This window comes from Aspergillus stella-maris (genome assembly GCF_047715825.1).
Source record: "Aspergillus stella-maris strain CBS 113639 unplaced genomic scaffold BDV14scaffold_54, whole genome shotgun sequence".
In the NCBI taxonomy this organism is placed as follows: domain Eukaryota; kingdom Fungi; phylum Ascomycota; class Eurotiomycetes; order Eurotiales; family Aspergillaceae; genus Aspergillus; species Aspergillus stella-maris.
Window position 1 is genome coordinate 34,601 of NW_027396848.1, and position 18,661 is coordinate 53,261.

General features: G+C 52.4%; 5 protein-coding genes across 5 annotated transcripts; 2 read left to right on the forward strand and 3 right to left on the reverse strand.

The window, feature by feature from the left end:
- Window positions 1-7,666, reverse strand: BDV14DRAFT_202996 (uncharacterized protein; the record flags this gene model as incomplete). Its single annotated transcript, XM_073774182.1, has 2 exons — window positions 1-6,933; window positions 6,980-7,666. The coding sequence occupies 2 exons, from the start codon at window positions 7,664-7,666 to the stop codon at window positions 1-3; spliced, it is 7,620 nt and encodes a 2,539-aa protein (XP_073625143.1).
- A 698-nt stretch (window positions 7,667-8,364) lies between these two features.
- BDV14DRAFT_178845 (Zn(II)2Cys6 transcription factor) lies at window positions 8,365-10,978 on the reverse strand. Its single transcript, XM_073769643.1, has 4 exons — window positions 10,025-10,978; window positions 9,449-9,980; window positions 8,905-9,402; window positions 8,365-8,857 (listed from the first exon to the last, which is right to left on the reverse strand). The coding sequence occupies exons 1-4, from the start codon at window positions 10,525-10,527 to the stop codon at window positions 8,675-8,677; spliced, it is 1,716 nt and encodes a 571-aa protein (XP_073625144.1). The 5' UTR covers window positions 10,528-10,978; the 3' UTR covers window positions 8,365-8,674.
- A 1,117-nt stretch (window positions 10,979-12,095) lies between these two features.
- On the forward strand, window positions 12,096-14,372 carry BDV14DRAFT_110132 (uncharacterized protein). The gene has a single exon (XM_073765661.1). It carries the CDS (start codon window positions 12,505-12,507, stop codon window positions 14,029-14,031), a length of 1,527 nt encoding a protein of 508 aa, XP_073625145.1. The 5' UTR covers window positions 12,096-12,504; the 3' UTR covers window positions 14,032-14,372.
- A 126-nt stretch (window positions 14,373-14,498) lies between these two features.
- BDV14DRAFT_202999 (MDR family MFS transporter) lies at window positions 14,499-16,390 on the reverse strand (the record flags this gene model as incomplete). The annotated part of the gene is made up of 3 exons (XM_073774183.1): window positions 14,499-15,569; window positions 15,638-16,024; window positions 16,091-16,390. The coding sequence occupies 3 exons, from the start codon at window positions 16,388-16,390 to the stop codon at window positions 14,499-14,501; spliced, it is 1,758 nt and encodes a 585-aa protein (XP_073625146.1).
- Window positions 16,391-17,121: 731 nt separating this feature from the next.
- BDV14DRAFT_203000 (uncharacterized protein) lies at window positions 17,122-18,625 on the forward strand (the record flags this gene model as incomplete). The annotated part of the gene is made up of 2 exons (XM_073774184.1): window positions 17,122-17,719; window positions 17,781-18,625. The coding sequence occupies 2 exons, from the start codon at window positions 17,122-17,124 to the stop codon at window positions 18,623-18,625; spliced, it is 1,443 nt and encodes a 480-aa protein (XP_073625147.1).
- Window positions 18,626-18,661: the final 36 nt, after the last annotated feature.

The following is an 18,661-nucleotide window of genomic DNA, read 5'->3' on the forward strand; positions in this document are numbered from 1 at the left end:
CTACCTATGTAAAATGTCAAGAAAGTGACGTTCCTTCCAACTGAGCACGAATCTCGTGATCTCCTCTTCGCCCACCGTCTTTGCCGGACCTTCCCTCTCCATCTCTCGCATCGTCTGCGAATGCCTCTTAGCTACTCTGGTATCCAGTGGTCCTTGACACGACATTCTCTCAAAGTTATCTCTTAGCCAGCCTGCCATGAATCCCGCTGGATTTTCTTTGCTGCTCTCGTGTTGTCTGACGCGTTCAAGCCAGTCTCTGAACGGCAAAGTGTTGACTCCCAGCTTCGCCGCAAACACATCGACGACACTAGCCCAATCTTGACCGACAGGGTGATCAACATGATAAATTTCCTCCGGGATGCCTTCGTCTAACAGCAAATCTGCTATGATACTCGCCGCCGCATCCACCGGTGTCCACCCCATTCGTCCCGTCAAAGCAGGGAACGCGCCAATGTGCTGCGAAGACTTCGCCATGGCGGGAAAATGCTCCAACGTATTCCAATACCCCGTTTTCGACGACCCTGAAATCTGCCCTGGCCTGATAATCATAGCTTCGAAACTCGCCGGGTACCGCTGAAGTGTTTCTTGAAGCATTCGCTCGCAAACGAACTTGGCCTCATTATATCCGTTGGTCATCACCTTGTCAATCTGAGAATGTCCTTCTTTTGCGCCACCCTGGTTGACGGTGCCGATAGAGGAAATAAATTGGAAACGCACAGTGCTTTCACCCAGGACGGCAATGTGACTTGCCAGGTTAATCAGACCTAGCAGGACGCAGAACTGCCCCTCGAAAGTAGGCAACGGCTTGAGACCGTTCATTGGCCATGCATTGTGGACTATATGAGTAACCCTTTCTCGGATGTAATTCCACTGCTCATTGGAGAGCCCGAGCTGATTCTTAGTCGTATCGCTCTCAATGACAACCAGCTTGGATTCTTCTGCAGCGGAAAGGTGGAGTTTTCGCACCGCCAGCGCCTCGAGCTGTCGGACCTCTGGAGCAGCCTTGCTTTGTCGGTTCAAACAGATGACAGACTTGACACTTGGCAGCCGGACGAGATGTGCGATAAGGTTACTGCCCAGACTGCCCGTGGCACCCGTGACGAGAACGCAAGCATGCTTAGATGGACCTGCAGTTCGCGGCGTTAACATGGGCGGTTCAAATCCGGCAACATATCGGTGCACGTACTCTTCAACGACTTCCAGTCTCGAATTGTGGTTAGAAGGGATGGCCGGGTCAACACTCTGCTGCTCTCCTACGGCGGTGGCGAAAATCACGCGTTGCACACCGACCTCGTTGGACTCTCCATCCGACCAATCTACATGCCCGTATCCGACGGCTTGTAGATCATCCTTCCACCGTCTTTCACTCGTAATCGCATGGGTTCGCCCGTCATTAAACACCCACCACCCTCTGAATAGGCCAAACACGAGATCTATCGCAAAGACAGGTTCAGTCATTTCAAGCATCATCAAGACACCATCTGGTCGCAGAGCTTGCCGCATATTGCTCGTTGACACCTGCAAGTTTGACGTGGCGTGAACCGCGTTACTCGCAATGACGATGTGAAATCTCCCTTGCAATTCTTCTGCAGGTGGCTTTTCAATATCATGAACACAGTATCGCATGAACGAATAGTGTGGGAACCTGCGACGCGCCTGAGCTAGAAATGCCGGCGATATATCACTAAAAGTGTACTCAACCGGGACTGATAGGTCTGCAAGGGCAGGAAGAAACCACTTTGTGCCGCCCCCTGTACCCGCCCCCATCTCCAGAATTCTCAAGGCCGCGCCATCCTTTGCTTCATGGGACACCTTTCGAACAAGTCGGCGGATGAAGTCAATCATGAGCTTATACCCGGCGACATTGTGAGGCTCGTCTCCGTACATCCATGAAACCAGCTTCTGGCCCTCTGGAGTGCCGAAGATGAGCTGTAACCCATCCTGCTCTCCACGAAGGACAGAAGCTAGTTTACTTGCCGTGAAAAAGGTGAGCTTGCTGGCGCCGGCATACTCGGGGTACTCTGTCTCAATTTTCTGAAGGATACTCTTGCTCGATTCCGGTGGTGCATGCGTACCTGTTCGGATGACCGTTTCGCCATCGAGGGAAATGAGGCGTGCCTCAACCAGACGGGTGTAAAGGTATTCGACGAGTAGGTCATGCTGCCTGTCAAATTTGATGCGCACAAGGCGTCCGTCAATAGGAGCCGAGCGGATGTTGCATCCCAGTGTTTCGAAAGCTTCAAGCGTCAACACCAGACACAACTTTACCAGTAGCGGAGTGAACTCGAGTAAGCGACCACTGCATTTACTATCCACCAGGAACTGGTCTGTCATTTCCTTTGCCTCACCGAAGGCACGAACAGCAGTCATATACGGCACCTCCAAATCAACGGTCGCAGACATGCTGGTGGCAGACTCGCTGGAGCCCAACGACGTTTCTGTCATCCCGTCATCTTGGCTGCTTGGTGTGCCACTGGAAACACTTGCGTCGTCGTGTGATACCCCCAAAGCACTTTCTACCACACGGACAAGGTCTATAAAGGTCTCTGCCTCAAGTAGAGCTTCCACGCGCAGTGCACAGCTGAAGACGTTTTCCAGTTCGCGCGCAAGCTCCATTGCCATGAGCGAATCCACTCCGGCATCTGCCAACTGGCCGTCGTTCTGGATTTCGCTGAGTTTGATCCCGCAGAATTCGGCCACGACAGAACGGATGCGGTCGACGAGATTCTTGGTTGAGGGATCTTCATCCTCAAAGGTCTTGTGTTGAGCCTCCCTATTATTTGTCTTCAGATCAGACGTTGGAGTCGAACCCCCGAGTAACCGGGTAAACGATTTTTTTGCTACACGCGAATACCGGAGACCGATGAACATCTCCACAAGATCACCAGTCGGAGTAAAGACGAAGATGTCGCTTGTATACAAACCCTCGGACCTTTCGTGCCGAGCCAAAACATGCCAAGTGTCTGGTCGTGGAGCAGATATGTCTGCGAACTGTGGCGTGCGCACCCATCGCTCCATCCCACTAGCGATGTAAATGTCTCCCTCAACCCTGTCGGTCATGCAGTTGACCCAGAACCCCGCACACTGACTGAACGAGTCACATAAGAATGCATCCGCCCAAGTCTCCCCGGAATATGCTTTGACTACCCGACCGGCACTCTCATTCCCTTTACCTACGAGCTTCTGAACGCCTTGATATCGCTCAGAGTACTCGACCACTTCCACAAATGAGCGATACACATTTCGCCCCTGGAGAATATCATCGACATCCGGATCTGACAAAAGCTCAACACATCGGTCATGGCTGACCAGCCTCGCGCATCGTGTAAATTCGGCCCGCAGGCTTGAGTCGTGTACCTCGTGCATCGAGCAGGAAGCTGTACAATGGAGGAGCCGTGATGCAGTTGCAGACCCCTTAACTTGGCTTCGAAAAGCTAGATTCCAACAGTTCGTGCTATCCGGCACTTGAGACATTTCCATCCACAGCTCGCGCTCAAAATCTAAAAGCAATGGTGCGTCGCTGCCTACGTCGCTAACACTGGGTACCTTTCCTTGACCGACTGGAAGAGACCTGAGAATTTCGACCGCATAGTCAAGTAGCACCGAAGCTGGTGCTATCGGTGCGGTCTTCGCAGCAACATGTCCCGAAACTGCTTCCACGAATCGTGGATGACCGCTGTTTATGAGATATTTGGCGACTGTGCGAGCAGGATCTTCGTATCCAACAAACGAGAAAAGCGGTGCCTCCTCACGCCAGGCTGGTCCACCTTGCTCCTGTATTTGGAGTGAGGGAAGTGGTTTATTGTCCATCCAGTGCCGCGACTTTTCGAATTGGTACGGCGGTATTATGACTGGGGAAAACTCTCTGGTTTGGCGATCGTGATAACCCCAGAACATGCACGGGATATGTTCGCGCCATAGCCCTAGCGTGGTGTCTGTGATAGTCTTCAAACCTGAGTTCGTTGTGAGATTTGTCGAGTGGAAGGTATGACCGGCCACTCGAGAATCCAATGATTTTCTCGCTAGAGAAGTAATCGTGGAATTGGAGCCCGCTTCAAGCCAAATTGCTGGGCCATGTTTAGCGGCTAGCCGGTGCACGGCACCCTCAAAGTATACTGGCTCACGGAGGTGGCGTGCTATTACGGTCGGCGAAGGGCTGCCGCAACTTTCATGTGCAGTGGCACGCTCAATTGGGAGGACTGGAGAGTTCAACACAAGACCATCAGTAACGTGCTCGAGAGCAGGAATCAATGGGTCTACTAAGCTGGAGTGAAAGGCGTTCGTCACATCGAGCCGTTTTGTTCGGAATGCTGAATCCCTTTGCAAAGCTTTCTCAAGGGAATCGATTGCTGAGGTATACCCAGCAACGGTGAAGCTTTGAGGACCATTAAGACAAGCTATGCTTGCGTTTGACCCTCTCAGGTATTCTTCCAAGCGCCACTTATCACCTTCCACCGCAATCATGGACCCTGAATCCTTACCCCAAAACTCACGAATCAATGCAGCGCGACGAACAATCGCGGTGAGCGCGTCTGCTAGGGACAAGACACCCGAGATGCACAAGGCCGTCAACTCGCCAAAGCTGTGACCGACCACCGCCGCCACATTGACTCCAGAGTCCATCCAGCTTCGGGCGCAGGAGTATTGCATTGCAAAAAGCTGTGCTTGAAGTTGCACAGTGTCGTCAAGAGGCGTCGTTGAGAATATTCCAGGATAGAGGCTTCGTTCCCCTGCCTCTTGCAAGAGCTTGTCGCAACAGTTCAGATGATGTCGGAGCAACGAGAACCCCTCGTACAGTTTATGGTCCAGGCCAACGCTTCGGCCCACCTGGCCCCCGAAACACAGCACTACCGGACGTGGTGGCCCTTTCGCTGGCGCCAAATATTGCTCTTCTCCGCTTTCCAGTCCACTCAGAATACTGAGAAGCTCAGAAAGCGATCGCGACTGAAACTGGTATTGACAGTCCAACCCCGGATTGGATTGACGAGTGATGCTGAATGCGATATCAGCAAAAGACCGGCCCTTCGCCTGCGATGAGGACAAGAACTCGCGCAAGCGTCGCGCTCGTGCCTTTAGTCGGGATTTATCCAGACCGCACAATCGAAATGGCAACGCTACCTCCGACGCATGTATTCCATTATAGGGTGGCTTTTTTGCCTGCGGCCGTTGTGTAATGATCATGGATGCATTCGATCCACATGCGCCATAATTGTTGATCAATGCGGCGCGAAACATAGCCTCCCATGGTTTGATCATGCAATTTATTTCGATATTGTCGTCTGGCATCGCCTTGATGTGTGGGTTTAATGTTTGAAATCCAGGCTGAGGAGGGATTTGCCCGTTCTGGATCATAAGAACAAGTTTGCACAGGGCAATCATTCCCGACACTCCTTCTGTATGCCCGACCAACCCCTTCACGGACCCCAAGGCCAACCTGCCTGGTCGCCTCGGGCCTCCCAATTTATCTCGCACGCTACAATACTCTGCCGGATCCCCAGCCTGAGTGCCCGTCCCATGGGCTTCAACGACTGAGATATCTCTCGGATGCAGTTGCGCACGAGCAGTCACCTTGTCAAAGAGCCCCCCGAGTGACTCTGCATCAGGCACCACAATAGGCGTGCAGTTGTTGTTTTGCTCAACGGCCGTGCCCGCTATTGTAGCCAGAATTGGGTCTCCGTGTGCAATTGCGTCTGACAACTTCTTGATGTAAACCGCTGCAAACCCCTCTCCACGGCAGTAACCATCGGCCTTCTCGTCGAATGGCTTACACCCACCAGTTGGTGACAGAAACGAAGCCCCGGCCAAGTTATCATATGCCAGAGGACTCGTAATGGCATTTGCACCACCAACCAGGGCTGCGGTACAGTCACCGTTCAGAATTGCCCGACAGGCATGGTGCAGGGCGACAGCAGATCCAGAACAAGCTGTGTCAATGCATAACGACGGGCCCCGCCACCCAAAATAATGCGATACCTTTCCCGCCAAAAAGCTACGGAGAAGCCCTGTCGCTGCGTATGCAGAAGCAGGGTGACAGTTCACATTATGTTCATAGTCAACAGTGCATGATGCGATGTAACACCCTATATCCTTACTCACTTGCGGACGAGAGAAGTATCCCGCTGACTCGAGCGTCTGATACGCAACCTGCAGGAGAAGCCGTTGTTGGGGATCCTGCGACATGACCTCGCGCGGTGATTTTCTGAAGAACTTATGATCAAAGGCATCGATATCTCGGACAAAGTTACCATACCAAGACCTCTTGCCTGCTTCGGGGCGCCAAGGTGTTTCATAGTTTGCATATCGGTCTCGAGGCATCTCACGGTGCTGAGGCTCGCCAGCGCACAGAAGATTCCAAAACTCATTCAGATCGTCTGCGCCGGCCACACGACAAGCCATTCCAACGATAGCAATATCGGTATCAGATGATGGGCGGTTGGCCAGCTCATAGTCGCGACATGTGGTGTTAGGCATATTCTCGTCAGCGAAATGCGTCACTCGTTGGTGTAAACGTCGCATAAATGTTGGTGGAACACATCGCTCCGGCCCGAATTCAACGATATTAGTACGAGGCTTGACAAGATGTTCGCGATAGATGGCGGATATAGTTTTGTGCCAAAGACACGGCTGGGCGAGGACGGTTCGGAGAACGAGCTGATGAAGGGGTCCGGTCCGGACGGGCTCAGCGGTTGTGTTTGCGCGTGGACTTAGCATCAGCTCAGATGCGTCGGGAAGCTGGAGGCCGGGGTGAGAGTCGCAGAGTTCAAACAAGGGTGCTAATGTATTCTCATGTCCAGGCCAGTGATACCGACCGTTGAATTCCACCGGGTTCACTGAAAACGAAGCAGCTTTGAGCCTTTGTTGTAGGCTAGCAAGGCTTCTCCTCGGCGCCATGATTGTTGCGCGATTCTCGTCATATTGAACTGTGAGGTATGACTGGTTCTTCAGTATCCTTGCGCCAAAGATGGGTCTCTATACTTACCCCTGGAAATTCGTCAAGGACGTTTTGTAAGCTTTCTGCCATCTCGGGTCTCTTCCACCCAGTCGCAATGGAACTGTACTCTTCGTCCGCCTCTTGCACATCACCCAGCGCCCCTAACAACATCGCTAGACGCAGCGCGACCGAGCCGAATTTCTTCAGACCTTCGTTCTTTGCAGCGGAGACTGCGACCGCACTGAGAAAGCCTATGCAAAATCCTGCGATCTCGACTATACAGTTGCTTCCTTCTCTCGTGGATAGCCTCGTGAGCTTTTTCCATTGTGAGTATTGTACGAAATGCGTCATCATCAACAGCGGCGCCAGCTGCGAGTAGCTCAGCGGGAATTGAGCCTCGGACAAGTCATTGCAACGAAACCACCTTTCCAACTCTCGCAGCTTACCCTCTCCATCAATTCCGCGCAACGAGAAAACATATTTTCTGTCCGCAGCAACCCGGAAATAATGCGGAAGTTCACTTAGGACGTCCAGCATCCAGTGATTTTCGGGGTCATCCAGGACTGCGGTTCGAAGCTGGCGAAAGTCGTCCGCGGTGAAACTCAGCCATTGACAACCAAATACAAGGACTACTTCCCCGTGCTTTCGTTCAGTATTCTCACCACCTTCGGCTTGGATGCGAGGTCCGTGGGAATCGTCCTCCAGAGGAATAGGAGGAGAATCTCTGCGCTCCATCGGTGTGGTGTTGGCGGGCGGCGGGCTACGAACAATGTAGAAATCTGCGAACCATTTCAAAAGGGTTCATTGTGGTTCCTAAGCATCATATACTGGGACAATCAATATCACACACAATTTGCTCGGATCATCTATACAAGAGGCCTGTGGCTTGTCAAATCTTACGCTGCGTCTCACGACTGAAAACATAATGGTGGGACCTTGATCTAGTCCTATATGCAACGACCTGTCAGCCATACAACCGCTCTAACGGCGAGCGTGCCTTGGAATTGATTCCAGAACGAATTGGCTCCCCTGATTGGCACAAAGCTGCCTCCGCCTCTGCAGTGTACCGCCGTTCGGAGTTTTGTGCTTGCATTAGGCCACACCGGTGCATCTTGTCGGGTCGCTCAGGAGCCCAACAATTTTGTCCCACCGCATTCCAGCGAGAGTTGATTACTAGTCTGGCTGATGAGCTTTTAGCAGACACCAGAAGCATGGACAGCGAGCTAAGCCCCATAACTGACGACGCAACACCAGGAATGTGTTTTGTTGGGGCGGGGAAGGATTTCAGCATGCATGGAGTATCTTCACTCATGGCTCGGAGTTTTTATGTGAGTCTGGCGGATAGCTCAGACTCCGGTCTGTCCGGTTGAGCTGTAGAGTGGGCGTTGAAGAAAGGGGCAAAGACTAACGGACATATATAGGGATGAGGATATTCTCAGTAGCTGTTCTTCTGGCTCGGCTTTCAGTCATGATCTGGTTTTTTTCTCTATGGAAAAAGAATCTCTAGCGGCGCCTTTCACCCTGTGCAACTCTAAATTATACCATACGCCCGCCAATGCGAGCGCCTGCGAAATATGTGACCAAAATTACCATGATAATACGCCAAAAGAAAGAAAATCCCACGCTGAACCCCGAAATCCTCCCATGGGTATGGCTGTGCAGATGCAGAGCTGCTGGGCTACGCGAGGCCCTTGAACTCTACGCTGACCCGAACATACTGATTCTCCCAAAACATTAAGGCGTCTATGCAGAAACAGATGCAGAAACAGATGCTCGCGGGCTATGCGAGGCATTCTTCACACGGTCAAGGTCCTGAAGACAGGCCAATACTTCTTGCAGCATACTATCGATCCCAGCGTCGAGATAACCGTGCCCAGCGAAGAAGTCGGTGCACATCATCAAGGGAATCGGTGTCAAGGGGTGTACCTGGACAGTCAGCCACGTTCTTTAGTGAGAAGACAGCACTGTCTTACCTTGAAGTATCCGAGCTGGCCCTGTAACTTCACCAAATTCACTACCTCGTGTGCGGCCATAATGCACAGTCGCTCATACTCAATGATCCCAAGAAGGTGGTCTCCTGTTTTCCATGTGATAGACTCAAGTACGCTGTGAAGGAAGAGAACCATCGTCTGGGCAACAATTCGAGCAAACATCAACATCGGATCGACTTGGGGCGATGCGGAGAGCGACTGAATGCGATTGTTGAGCAGCTCATGCAACCACTGGTGGCGTGTCCAAAAGCCCTCAAAGACAGCGACATCACCGGAAATGCTGAGCTGCTCCACGGCAGCCTTCTGCCGATGCGCCAGCGCTCGACCACAAATTGTCGCTAGAATTATGCATTCGCTAAATGGCGAGATGGGATGCAGATTCTCGGTGCTGCTCTTCGTCATTACTTCCGGCAGATATTGCGTGACGGCGGGTTGGCCGGCTTGAAACTCTTCTTCTGGCCCAGGGAGACGTGTTGCAATCTGCACAGTTAGTATCAATATCCTTTAGTGTCCGTGTTGCACGTACTAATTGTTCATTCAAGGTAAACGGCAAGCCATTGTGAAAGCTGATGAATCGATCGAGGGAATATGCCATCCAGAACGTACGCCGGCGTTCCTCCAGGCCTGTCCAGTCGATCAAATTGGTTTCCTGGTCCTTTATCATCATGACTGGGTTATTGGGGTCGTCCAGCTCATACAGTCGCATCCCCAGTACAAGCCGACAGCATCGTCCAGCGCTCATCCATGCTTGCAAAGGCGATAACTGCATGTACTCGTAAACGCACATCAGCACCCAAGCTTGCGCCTGTTCGATGCCTGCATTGGCGTCGGCCCCGGGATTGCGCGTATCCATCGCATCTAGCATTCGTCTTGTCTCTGAGTATAAGGATTCGCGAAGGGACCGGAACTGTGCCGAAAGCGACGCTGCGACCGTCCACATGGCATACTGCAAGCATAGCTGGCCTTCGGTCTTCTCGTGGTTCTTTGACCATATGTGATACCGCCATCGTTGGAGAATTGGGGCGAATGGATGAACGCGGTCGAAATATAATTGATCACTGTTCATCAGCTAATAATTCAACAAGAGATGTTGGGCACCTACAGATCGGCTCGCATCAGGTCTGAGACAAGTTCTGACCGCGGGAGTATGGGCGAAGTGGGGGACATTGTGCCGGATCGTCGATCCTTGGGTGACTGGGTACCATCGCGAGAGGGGTTCAGACCACGAATAGTCTCCTCTTCCGACTCATCGTCGAGGTCCGCACCTTCGAGGAGACTATTTGCATGTCGGTCGATGTCGGGATGCCGGTCGGCTAGACAGCGCTCCAGGGCGGCTACTCGCTCAGCTAGGGTCTTTGACGAGTTGGTGAGCAGTAGCTTACCGATGCGAGTTCTTAGAGTTCGAAGCTGGCCCTTTCGTGGCCCTCGGGGAAGTCGTGTGGTGCTTATCTTGCAATCGAGCCCGCTTTCGAAGCAGACTTGACACTGCGGTCGCTGTCGGTCACAGCGGACTTTGCGTCGACGGCATTCCTCGCATGCAGACCCCGGTCTCTGACGGGATGTGTGGACTTGCGGCGTGTTTGAAGGGACCATGTCGGCTTTCATTTCGGATTCGACCAGCAAAACGGGTCTGTGTCTCTCTGCAAGGCAATGCGAGGATGGCGGTTCACTGCACCAGACTTATAGAGGATCCTTGCGCCTCGTGCGTACTGCAGTCGAGAGTTTAAGTAATGACAACACGCAATGATAAGATGGAGTCCTGCAATAGGGTCCTTTTCTTTTTCTCAGCTCGTTGCTTTTCCAATCCTCCAGGCGACAAGGCAGAGGACAAAAGCCAGGATGACGAACTAAGGTGCTATAAGCTCATGAGGAAGCAGAATCCTTGACAAGTCCACCAATGGAGTTGAGGCATTCCAAACATACATCTGCAGGAGTTTGGAAAAAGAAACGAGAGATGATTTGGGAAGGAGATCATGAAGGGCTCTACGAAGTACTTTGTGGGCGCGAACGAGGGAGGGGCAGAGAGAAATGTGATAGTGGCCTGAATGCTGCAGGCTGCAGGATACGAATAGTCAGTGGCAACTCTGGTCAGCACCTGGCCCTCTAGCGGGTTGCTGCCGGAAGTTCGCGATGGCACTCAACAGGTGTAGTGCGACTGACTGGGGCCAGCGAGGGCTCATGGTTGGCTAAGAGGCGGAATTTGACCCCGGTTCGGCTGATGTCGGTGAACAGAGTTATTGAGATCTCAACCAGCTTAGGCAGCACTCAGCATTGCATCTGCACGATACACCTGAAGGCGCTTGCGCATTGGCGAGGTACGCCGGCGCGACAGACGACAACATTCATTACGTCGGTGAGCCTCTCAGCCAGCCACCACCACCAGTGGAGTTTGATTGGATCTTTTTCCTTCACAACTATCAATTATTGCGATTTTGAGGATCGCCCGCTCGCTCCGGGCCTGACAATCTTCTGCAGGAGAGATAGGCACTAGTATGAGGAAGAGGCTTGGGTCGCGCGCATGTTTGAGATTGTTTATCCGATGAGTCTGACTGGCTGGACGAAAAACAAGACCGACCGCGGAGGTCGCTCGCTAACGTTGACGTCGCAGGGTTTGACGATTTCTTGGTATATATTTCACGGACAACCGCCGAGGCGCTGTTTCGCCTTTGTCGTACGTATACCACAGCAGAAGCAATCAGGACTTCAGTCAGCTTCGAGTGGCACCCGCCCGTAGACAGGGCAGAGAGTAATACAGATCGACGCATTGCCCCCGACTGTGTCAGGCTGGCTGTGCTCAGTGCAGATCCAAGCAACGCGGTACTCGAATAGTGGATGGACCATGCTCAGCATGAGATCCTGCCCCCTGGTCGCCTGAGTTGCGGATCCGATTTACCCATGCGGCGACGATCTCGATCTCGGGCGTGGGAACTTCAAACTAGGTCAATGCCATTGTCACGGAAAATTCAACCGTTTCATCGTGAATTGCTGTCAACTGTCAAATGCTGACGATCAGATGACTCGCATGCTCTCAGACCTCTTGCGCTTGCGCTTGGGCGCACCTCAATAGCTCAGGTTCATGATTCACGAGGTGCTTTCAACGAGCTGCAGATTGCACACTGCAGAAATCGGTGCTGCCTCTAGCCTCTTTTTCTTCGGGGTGGGTACTCGTCGGTAATCTGGAGTCTCGACTCGCTGGAAGGTGTGTTGGAGAGATGCTAGTGGCCATAGTATCGCGACTAATGCATGATCAGCGCGCCACGATGTAAGACCTAGATTTCAGCATGCCAAGAATATGATACCACTCGCCACGATTGCGACTTCCTGCACCGTGAATCGGACCTGACATCTGCAATGTGCACATTGTGCGAACGGTGGGCTACACATTCCATGGCAGACTACAGCACGTTCGTGGAACCGTGCGCGGAAACATCCTCACATCGCTCACATCGACCACGATGTTTCATATTTTCGTATGCCCTATCTCAAACTGTGCAAGGTCCCGCACCTCGTATATGAGGCATCACAAAGCTCGCGCTCTCCGTAAGGCACAGTAAGCAAGCAGTCAAGCTCTAGCGCACCGCCATGCCTCTCCAAGACATTCTAGGCCAGCTCCCTCTGCTGAAGAGCTATACCCACATCCTGCTCTGCTTCCCACTGCCCGATTCCGATCGCGAACCTGTTCTTCGATCGCTGCAAAACGCCACAAAGCGCCTCATTGCTGCATTCCCCTTTCTGGCCGGTGTGGTTGTCCATGGCGATATAGCACCCGGCCATTCCGGCACCTTTTCAGTGGACGGGTTCAGTACCCGGTCTGGCAATGCCAGAGACGAAGGCACCTCTCCGCATGAGCGCAATAACAACAATGGGCTAAGTGACGAAAATGCCACTCGCATCCTGCATGTCAAAGATCTCTCTGCCCTTCTACCCCCTTACAGCGCGATCTGCGATGCCCGTGCACCCCCCTCAATGCTCCCAGGGACGCTCGTCGCTCCTCCCCGCCCTGCTTTCCCACGGGTTTACCCAGAGTCCACTGCCCCGGTTCTGGAGATCCAAGTCTCTCTAGTCAAGGATGGTCTCTTACTCACCATCGCCGCACAACACAATGTCATTGATGCAACGGGGATATTCTATATTGCACACGTGCTCTCCCGACTAATGGACAAGGACAATACGAGTCCGAGTCCGAATGCAGATACAAGGTCGGCCCCAATCCCGGAGGCTGAGATCAAACTGGGCAATGCGGAGCGAGGGAATCTCATCCCGCTCCTGCCTGACGAAATGCCACTCCCGGACGAAGTGGAAATGTTCACGAGGGAGTACCCGAAGCCGTTGCCTCAATCGATTCTTCAGCAGTTCAAGTGGTATCTTGTCCACTTCTCAGATGAGTCTTTGAAGGGAACTCATGAGGAGGCTCTCTCTAGACCCCAGGATTTCATAGAGAGGGGAGAGAAGGTCTCGCTCAATGATGCGCTTACGGCGTTTGTTTGGAAGGCTCTTACTACCGTTCGCTCCAAACATGCACAGAACAGCTATGATACCACTGAAGTTGAAAGTGGTGAAAGCGACGAAACCCAACTCACCCGCGCCGCGGACCTCCGTCGTCCCATGGGTCTCTCCCCAGCATACATGGGGCACATGGTGCGCACAGCAAACCTGCGCCTCTCCACAAAAGCTGTGACTTCATCCTCCCTCTCTTACCTCTCTTCAGTACTCCGGCAGTGTCTGAAAGCCCATACAACAAAAGAGTCAATCTCAGCATACGCAACCCTCATCCACAGAACCGCGGATAAATCAAAACTCCTCTACGCAGGCGGGTTCAACCCACTCCATGACTTTAGCGTCTCTTCAGTAGCGCACATTGATATGCCTTCTTTTGGGAAATTGGGAAAGCCCGATTTCGTTAGGCGGCCGACTTTCGGGGCGTTGCCGGGGGGGATGTATATTGGGCCTGGCTCCGGGTCTAGAGGTATGGGTAAGGGCGGGGTAGGGGAGAAGGAGGGGACTGGAACTGGGGCTGGTCTAGATGCTGTTCTTTGTTTGAGGGGGTGGGAGATGGATGCGCTTCGGAATGACCCTTTGTGGAGGGGGAGGGTTGAGTTCATCGAGTAGATCTATGGGTAGACAGGCACGAGCATAAGCAATAGGTAGGGCTGACTTGGCTTCACGTGCCTCTATAAGGTGGGTATTAGGCAGTTAGGGAGCTCTCCTATAGGAACCGTTCTCACGTAGAGTTTGCGCAAAAATTGTATGCATAAGTTATATGTATTAGGAGCTTGCGCTTTGCGCAATATGCTCTGATAGAATTACGGGCTGTCCTATTGGATGTCAGACTTGAAGCACCATTCATTACCTGGACCGGGATAATGTGCTAAGTAGGTGGATGCCGTGGGCGCGTGTCATACTACATATATAAGTAGGTATTCAATCAATGTTTGATGCGCAAGTGCGCTCATAAATACGGCTGGCCTTATTTCGTCCTTGGAGTACGTCTGTTGGCGCAGCATCACCTCCCTTTAGTCTGACAGCCTATCATTTACCTAGCTATACCGTACATTAACATCTCCACAAAGAAGCCTCTACCCATCCTTGCTGTCTTCAACAACCCCCTGCTCGCTCTGGAAGGCCCGATCCAGAGCATACTTCTTGACGCCGAGACTAAGAACAAGGCCTACACCTGCAACCCCGGCCATGAAGGCCCAGATCACGCGAAGACTATCGCTGTAAGCTGTCTGCAGTTGCATTTTACCCATGGCCTCTTCAGGACTAGTCATGCTCTGAATGGTCGTTACAAGCGCTGCGGCGTCTTGACTCAGATGTCTCGCGTGGTCTTTCCACGCGGGATACTTGGCAAGTTCATGGCGCATGCGATTTTGGAATATCACGCCACCGATCGCAATGCCTACTGCTTGGCCAAAAGCGCGGAAGAATACGACCATTGCAACGGCGACTGTCAGATTCTTGTTTGTTGCCGAGGCTTGGACTGTGCAAACTATTGCTGCAGTGAGGAACCCTAGACCGAGGCCAGAGGGGATATTCAGGAAGATCCACTGGACAACCCTTGTATTTGTGTCGAGAAGAGTGAGAATGCCTATACCAAGGATGGATAGGCTCCAGCCAACCCAGAGTCCCCATCTATACCGACCCGTAACCGTAACCAACACGCCACAGAAGATTGCGCTTGGTGCGACCGTGAAAGTTTGTGGGAAGAGCGCCACGCCTGTCATGATCGGACCGTATTCTTGAACAGCTTGGTAGTAGAGCGGGAGGTAGTATAACGCACACCAGAGTATTAACCCCTGGAGAAAACTTGTCACGAAAGCGATTGTTGCGCTGCGGTTCCCGAAAATGGAATGAGGTATCATGGGATTTGTTGCTTTGATGCTGTAGACCGTAAATGCTGCTAGGCCGGCAACACCAAGAAGAAGCGGAACGAGGGTATGCCAGCTCTCCCACGGATAAAGCACGCCGCCCCAGGTCAGGGGAATGAGAAAAGCAGATATTGAGGTCAAGAAGAGAGTTGTTCCGACATAGTCGATTCGAGATAATTTGGATGCAAGGGTACCGGGCGGTTTTTGCAGATTGAAAAAGAACAGAACGAGGAAGAGAGATATGCCGATGAAGGGGAAATTAATGTAAAATATCCAGCGCTGTTGAAACCTTATTAGCGTCCAGCGTAAACAGGACAGAAGCAACAAAAAAGAGAATAGGAACGTACCCAGGAAACATCCTGCGCGAAACCACCCCCCAGTATCGGCCCTAGCACCGATCCCAGACTATACATCGCCGATAAAACGCCATAGTAGTTTCCCCTTAGTCTCAACGGGACCAAGTCCGTCACGACAACCTCAGAAAGAACAGAGATGCCTCCGCCACCAACGCCTTGTATACACCGCCCGACCAGGATTTGGGTGAAACCGTCCGCAATGCCGGCAACTAATGACCCTACGAAGAAGAAGACGAGAGAAATGAGGATAACAGGTCGCCGACCAAAGATGTCGCTTAATGTCGCGGTCATTGGCTGAAACACGGTGCTGCATAGGAGGAATGATGTGCCGCTCCAAAAGGCTTGCATTGCTGTGCCTCCAAGTTCACTGGCCATTATCTGCTATCATGAGTATACTGACGGGCTGCTTGAAGCGGGTAGAAGAGAAAACTAGGGCCAACATACCGGTAAAGCGACAGAGATACTCGTGCCATCCAGGGCCACCATCAACGTCAAGACAGCCAACGCACAGAAGATGAGTCGCCCAGTATTGGAGAGCTCGAAGTCTTGATAATCCGGCGCCGAGTCCACTTCATCCTTGGATTGTTTCTCTTCATCTTCAATCGCTGATTTTGATCTCGGCTCGCAGTTGGCCTCTACTACTATCTCGAGTCCTGTCTTTGCAGTTGGATGCTTGGAGAGAAAGTCGACCTTGCTTTCCTCAGGAATTGGCGATATGGGCGAGATGTCCGAGGGTGAAGCCATAGCTAGGACTGGACTGTACCTTCCTGTCAGCACTGTGCCTTGGACTTGTTTGCAAACCGGCAGGAAAGGGGCATGGGATTGCAGGGTAGTTGGGGAAAAAGCGGCGACCACGTCAGGCCCAGAGCTGCAGACTGAATGCTCTTCTCAAAGACTCAGTTCAGTTCCTTTTACCAGACACCTCGCAAATACCAACACGTCCCACATCGTTGGCTCATTACAGAGCGTCGCAACTGGCAAAAAGGAATGTAGCACCGTGAGGCTATCTGAGAGAGGGCAACGGTGTAAAGCAGAAAATGCAAGTAAGCTGAATGTTGACAAGCATGATGACAAGCGTCTGACAGGAACAGAAAGGTGACAGGAACACAAACAAGAATTGAGGCTATACCTAGGTATCACGGGATTGGAACCAAGTACCTCCGGTGGTGCTGCTACATCCCTCCCCTCCCTTGCTCACCTTCTTCCATGTTCCATGCAGATCACACTCTATCAAACACTTGGTAAGTACCACACGCCAAGCTACACAGCCTCTCCTACTTTGCATTGAGCCCCTGCTACAGCCAAGAAACGATGTACGCAAACACAGCGTCTCAACACAGGCACAGTACAAAAGACCCGAAGAGAAGCCACCGGTGGTGACATCGTACACCAAAAAAATTCCGTCCCCCATTCTTCTCGAAGATCACCACTACTACAGCGAATTCAAGAGACCGCAACCAAGAACAAGCGCGAAAATGTCCGACCCTAAGCCCCTGCTAAACGGAACCACCCCTCCCGCCACCTCGAAAGAACCACTAGACATAGCAATCATTGGCTCTGGTATCATTGGCACCACTCTGGCACTAGGTCTTCTGTCGCGAGGGTTCACCGTCAGGATCTACGAACAATCCAAGTCCTACCGCAACATCGGTGCGGGAATAGCCTTCACCGCGAATGCGCGAGAATGTTTGACGCGGATCGATCCACGACTTGAGGAGTGCATTACGGCCGTTGCAACCGTCAACGGAGACTTTGAAAGTCCGAACCATAATATGCAATTTGTTGATGGGTACAGCCATGACCCTTTACACCATTTAGACGTTGGGAGTGAGTTGAAAGACAGGGAGGTACGTAGGTTGTGGGCTGGAGAACGTGGATTCGAGGGCTGTCATCGTGCGGAGTTTCTTGGAGGTGTACTGAAGCACCTTGGGGATTACTGTGGCGATCAAGGAGTGGTGACGTTTGGCAAGAGGGTTGAGAGTTACGCCCTTCCTGAAGAAGACAATGACAAGGATGGCAATTCCAAGGTCAAGCTCGTCTTCAGTGACGGGGATGTAACAGAGGCAGACATTGGTATGACTCCGCTTCCACTGTAAACAATCTAGCTGGATGGCACCATACTAACACATTCCAGTAATCGGCACCGACGGCATCAAATCATCCATCCGAGCATCCCTCTTCGGTGCCACAAACCCAATCTCGTATCCAAGCTACACTCACAAAATTGCCTACAGGGGTCTAATCCCCATGCCTCTCGCCGAATCAACACTAGGCCACTACCTCGCCACAAACCAACACATGTACGGCGGTCCCGGCGCACACGTGCTCCATTTCCCCGTCGCGCAACAGAAACTCGTCAACGTCGTGGCATTCGTCGACGACCCCGAGGACTGGCCATTGAGCAAGAGCATGACGCAGCCTGCTTCCGTCGAAGAATTGCAGTCCAAGTTTGCGGGTTGGGGCCCTACAGTGCGAGAGGTGATCGAACTGCTTAGCTACGGCGAGGGGCTCGACAAATGGGCTGTGTTCGATCACTACGACCATCCGGCGCCGTGGTACGCACCTCTACCTGGCCTAGAGGGCTATGGTCGAATCTGCCTAGCAGGCGACGCTGCACACGCAAGTTCCCCTCACCATGGTGCGGGGGCAGGAATAGGCGTTGAGGATGCACTGGCGCTATGCACTGTTCTCTCTAAAGCCCGCTTAGACATTGACTCTGGTGCTTGCGGGAAGAGGGACGCACTTGGCGCCGCACTATCGGCTTATTCTAACGTCCGGCATGAGCGCTCGCAGTGGCTTGTAAGGAGTAGTCGAGAGGTATGCTCGACGTACGAGTGGGTAAATCCTGAGATTAAGGGTGATCTTGATGCGGGGTATGAGGATGTTAAGAGGAGATCGCATAAGATTTGGTATTTTGATATCGATGGGATGATTGGGGAGCTGGAGGGGGAGTATGCGCGGTTGCTTGACAAGCAGTAGGAATACCGTAAATGCCAGGCCAATCTAGTGAAATAA